Here is a 4,100-nt window from a genome sequence, read left to right as displayed (position 1 = left end):
CAACCCAAACCGTTCTATGATATGATGTCTTAAAAATTACCTTCCATATCAAGATTGATGTAATATATTTCTGTATTACCATTCATAGCAAGGACTGCACTGTGTTCTGGTTGTCTGCAACACTGGAAAATATTGGAAGGGACATGTAAAGTCAGTGGCTCAGATCCCATCATGAGTGGAAGTTCTTAGAAGAATTTTATCAGTAAGGCAGACCCTCAGTAACTTTAGTATTTGAACATTTAGAAGGGAAGCAAAATCAGTTGATACTTTACTATCTTATTTTGAATACTGATAATCATGAATTTGAAAATGAAAAGATTTCAATTAGGAGATATTAAGATTTTTTTAATTTGTTCTCTTGTACTAGGTGGCAATGAAATTGCTGCTTCAGCTTCAGTCCTGGGTTCAGGTATTTCTAAAGTAAGTGCCTTTTTGTACTGACAGAGGAAACATAGTACTTTTTTTCTGAAGGCTCTGAGACTTGACCAAGTGATTTTGCATCATCTCTTTTTTGCAGCTGCCGATGTTTGTGTGGCCTGCAGCATGTGCAAGGCACTTTGAATTAGCCTGAAGTCCTCCTCTGCCTACCTATGTTGCCTATGCTATGCTTTCACGTGACTTTAAGAATTATTTATCAGTTTCTCCCTTTCTGAAATGGGAGCCTCTCTGGCTTTACCTTTAAATCTACAAACATATTTAAGTTTATAGTTGTTGTGTGTTTTTTAAGATGATCTTTATTTTCTCTTCTCCCAGATTTCCCTAAGTAATTCCAAAAGGCAGATTTGTAAAAGGTAGGTTTCTATTTTCATACTAATACTGTATCATTAAATTATATTAAAAATTTTTGCAGTCATTCAGTTATTTGTCATAAAGCCACAGCTGTAGGAACTTGTCTATTTTTACTGTGTTTGTTCAGATATTGATGTTCTTGTTAGGCTATATTCAAGCAAAATACATGCTTCAGTAGTGTTGTTAATGAAAGACTTCACTGATTTGTTTGTTTTTGTTGTGTACAGGCCTTGTATACTCATCTTAGATTCTTTGAAAGCTGGTTCTGTGCAGAAAACAGTTCAGGTTCTGAGAGAGTAAGTAACTTCAGTTTCTATCTATTAGAAAGTGATGCTGCTGGTCATATTTCTATGTCCAAAATACTTTTCTCTGTAAAGGTGCATATTTCTGATGCTAAAGGAAAATCCATGAAGAGCCAGGACAAAGAAAATTGCAATAGCAGTACAGAGGCTTGTGTGAAAAGCCTTTGTTCTGCAGCCCATATATGATGCAGATATTGTAAATTGGACAGTCTTTTTGAAATTAAAAAAAAACCCCAAAACATTAGAAAACCATATTAAAAGTAGAGGCTTTTTTAAGCTGCTTCAGTTCAGTAATGGAGCCTGTTTTTAAGGGTAAAAACCCAGATTCTTTAAAATAAATACTTTGAAATGTAAATGACTAATTTTAAAAAGGTGTGATCTTTTTTTTTGATAGAGCTTACAGATTACAGTGTTAAAATGCAATCCTGTTTATGTTCAAAAAATTAGAAACTAGACTGACGCTGTCTAAATGCTTGATGTTTCAGTGTAGTTATATGGGAATGGTATTATTTGTTTTGAAAAGTGAAAGTAGAAATATACTGAGTCTTTCATGTGATAAGTGTATAGGTATTGGAAGAAAATCTTGAAACTTTCAGTACATTTACACAGTGATGACTTTAGCAACATTTAAAAATATTGATATTAATGCTAATATTAAATATTTGAAACTAAACAGAGCTATTCTTTTTGTTTCTGTTGTCTTTATTGAAAGGAACAAAAATCTGTGAATGAAATAGTATATCCTTCTTGTAAAAGTAAATTCGTCAAAGTACTATGTGAGGGTTAGATGAGTATCAGAAATGTTTGTGAAACCATCTTTTCTTTAGATAGAGAGACCTCCTCACCACATGTGTCTTGGGAGGAAGAATGAAATAGCAATTTATTATTTTTTTAATCTCTCTGCAGTGTATTAACTTAGTGCTCAAGGCTTTAAGCTACTCCTGAAATTCCAGAGAAGGTGGTTTGCTGGATTTCAGAGAGCTGTCATGAAAAGTCAGAAAACAAAGAGGTGATTTATGGAGTTGTGAGATCAGGGAAGTTTGGGAGGCAGACCTTATTCCTTCAGTTTGCAGTTACACCCTGAAAACAGAAGTTTAAGCAAACTGATGTAGGGGTTCCCTGACCGCTTCTTTCCTTGAGTTGATTTTTGTTGTGTTTTGGGCAGTGGTCGGGCTCAAACAAATTTAATTTTCAAGTCTACAGTCATAGGTTCTTGTAGTTTCTAGGGAATGTGCTTCACTGGACTGTCTTCATCTTTGACTTGTTTCATGTTTGCCTTCTTTCACAGGTGCCATCTTCCCCAAAGGTGTTTTGTATGCATTTTTGTTCTCAGAACTGGGAGGACTTGGGTCTTTTAGAAGTCAAACTCAAGGTCTGACTTTAGGGAGTAAAAAATTTATATGTTAAGTCAGACCTTGTTTGCTTTTCACAAACCCTAAGCCTTTGCAACTTGGACTAAGTTCAGCAGCAAAGTATAGTTAGCGGGTGCCTTTGAAAATCACACCCTTATGCTTTCAATCCCATTCTCAAAATCAGTGGCCAGCCCAAAAAGTGGGGTCAGTAAGTTGCTACTGAAGCACAGGCATAAAAAAGCCTGATAACAAATAAGTCATAATAATTAAAGAAGTGATCCCTTGAGGTTTTTAACAAGTTGCAATGATTATACTGGTGTAATTGTACCTGAAGTTGTTTTTAAGGTGTAGTCTAAGGGTTTTTTAATGGTTTGCTTAGGTTAGAAAACAGCTGCTGGCCTCTTAGGATGATCACAGGAAAAATATGTGTGATAGCTGGGAAAGATTACTGGAGTTTTTCCTTTAGTTAAGGTGTAAATTGTCTTGGTATCCTAATAGCTTGAGGAAACATCACAAATAACTGCTTCTAAATAATAATGTCATGCAGCCTTCTGGTTTCTACATTGCATATTATGTAGTTGAGATGCCTCTGAGTGTGATAGATTATTGGATAGTGGAAATCATGCTGTTCCTTGTATTGATTTGTCTGGCAGATTCTATGTAAGAAATTAGTTTAAGCTGTTTTAGCTTTTCTGCTAGTTCCAGAACAGTACTGAGTAGCATCCCAAAATGCATTGAGCTTGGGAGTTATTTCTCAAGTATTTAATCTGCATTCTTTTGTAGGTACCTTGAAGTAGAGTGGGAAGCTAAACGAAAAACACATCGAGACTTCAGTAAATCAACAATGATTGACCTCTGCCCCAGAGTGCCTAAACAAGATAACAGCAGTGACTGTGGGGTCTACTTGCTGCAATATGTGGAAAGCTTCTTCCAGGTACAAATGTAAACTACCATCTCCTTTCCCCAAAATCACCTTGAAGCCAAAAAAATATTTCTGAGGGATAGAGCCAGACACAAAAGCTTGTGATGCTCAGCCTCAAAAATGTCAAAGCCATTTGAGGAAGTAGAGATAAACCCCATTCTTCAGATAGTGGCAGGAATCTTTGGACCATCTGGAGCACGCTTATTTTCTCATTTGTGTTCACTGGCAAACATTTCTGACCTTGTAATTTAATACTGCTTTTACATTGACACATTCAATATCCCTAACTATTGAGGTGTATTCGGAGTATATTTTGTTTACACATTTCTGGCCTACAGGTGTTACAAAGGCGTCTTTTCTGTGCGTCTCTTACTGTAGCCTCTAAAACTTTGTTGGCTTGTACATTGGCCTTTGGGTGGCTCTGTAGGCAGCAGCTTCTGCAGAGGGAGGGAGGGGGGACTCCTTAAAAGGGAATGCGCAGAGCTAAGGGAGCCTCTCTTTCCTGCTCAGCACATGCCTTTAAACATCACCAGGTGCTGGGCTTCAGGCACTGTCCTTTAGCGTGTCCCCAGCTCATCCTCCCCCTGATCAGTTCACTCTTGCTCTGGCCTTTGAATGCTTATGCATGTGGTCCACGTTCTCTCTGAGAGTCCTGTGCAAGGGAAACCTTGTGTGGGGCCTTGGCCAGTGGGCGGATTTTACTTCAGTAGTAGAACAGATTGCCACTCCAAAGCA

At 37.3% G+C, this 4,100-nt stretch overlaps 1 protein-coding gene across 1 annotated transcript in view; it reads left to right on the top strand.

Moving 5' to 3' along the window:
* Nucleotides 1-367: 367 nt before the first annotated feature.
* The window catches only part of LOC104513533 (sentrin-specific protease 7-like), a gene marked incomplete at its 5' end in the record, with an annotated part of 8,543 nt that continues 4,810 nt past the window's right edge, over nt 368-4,100 (top strand). Inside the window, 4 exons of the mRNA XM_010156929.1 lie at nt 368-420; nt 754-791; nt 1,017-1,085; nt 3,227-3,377. Of these exons, the coding sequence (XP_010155231.1) occupies nt 368-420; nt 754-791; nt 1,017-1,085; nt 3,227-3,377 (311 nt within the window). The remainder of the gene's footprint in view (nt 421-753; nt 792-1,016; nt 1,086-3,226; nt 3,378-4,100) is intronic.

This window comes from Eurypyga helias, unplaced genomic scaffold (genome assembly GCF_000690775.1).
Source record: "Eurypyga helias isolate BGI_N326 unplaced genomic scaffold, ASM69077v1 scaffold988, whole genome shotgun sequence".
Lineage (NCBI taxonomy): Eukaryota > Metazoa > Chordata > Aves > Eurypygiformes > Eurypygidae > Eurypyga > Eurypyga helias.
This window is presented reverse-complemented; position numbering and strand designations above follow the sequence as displayed.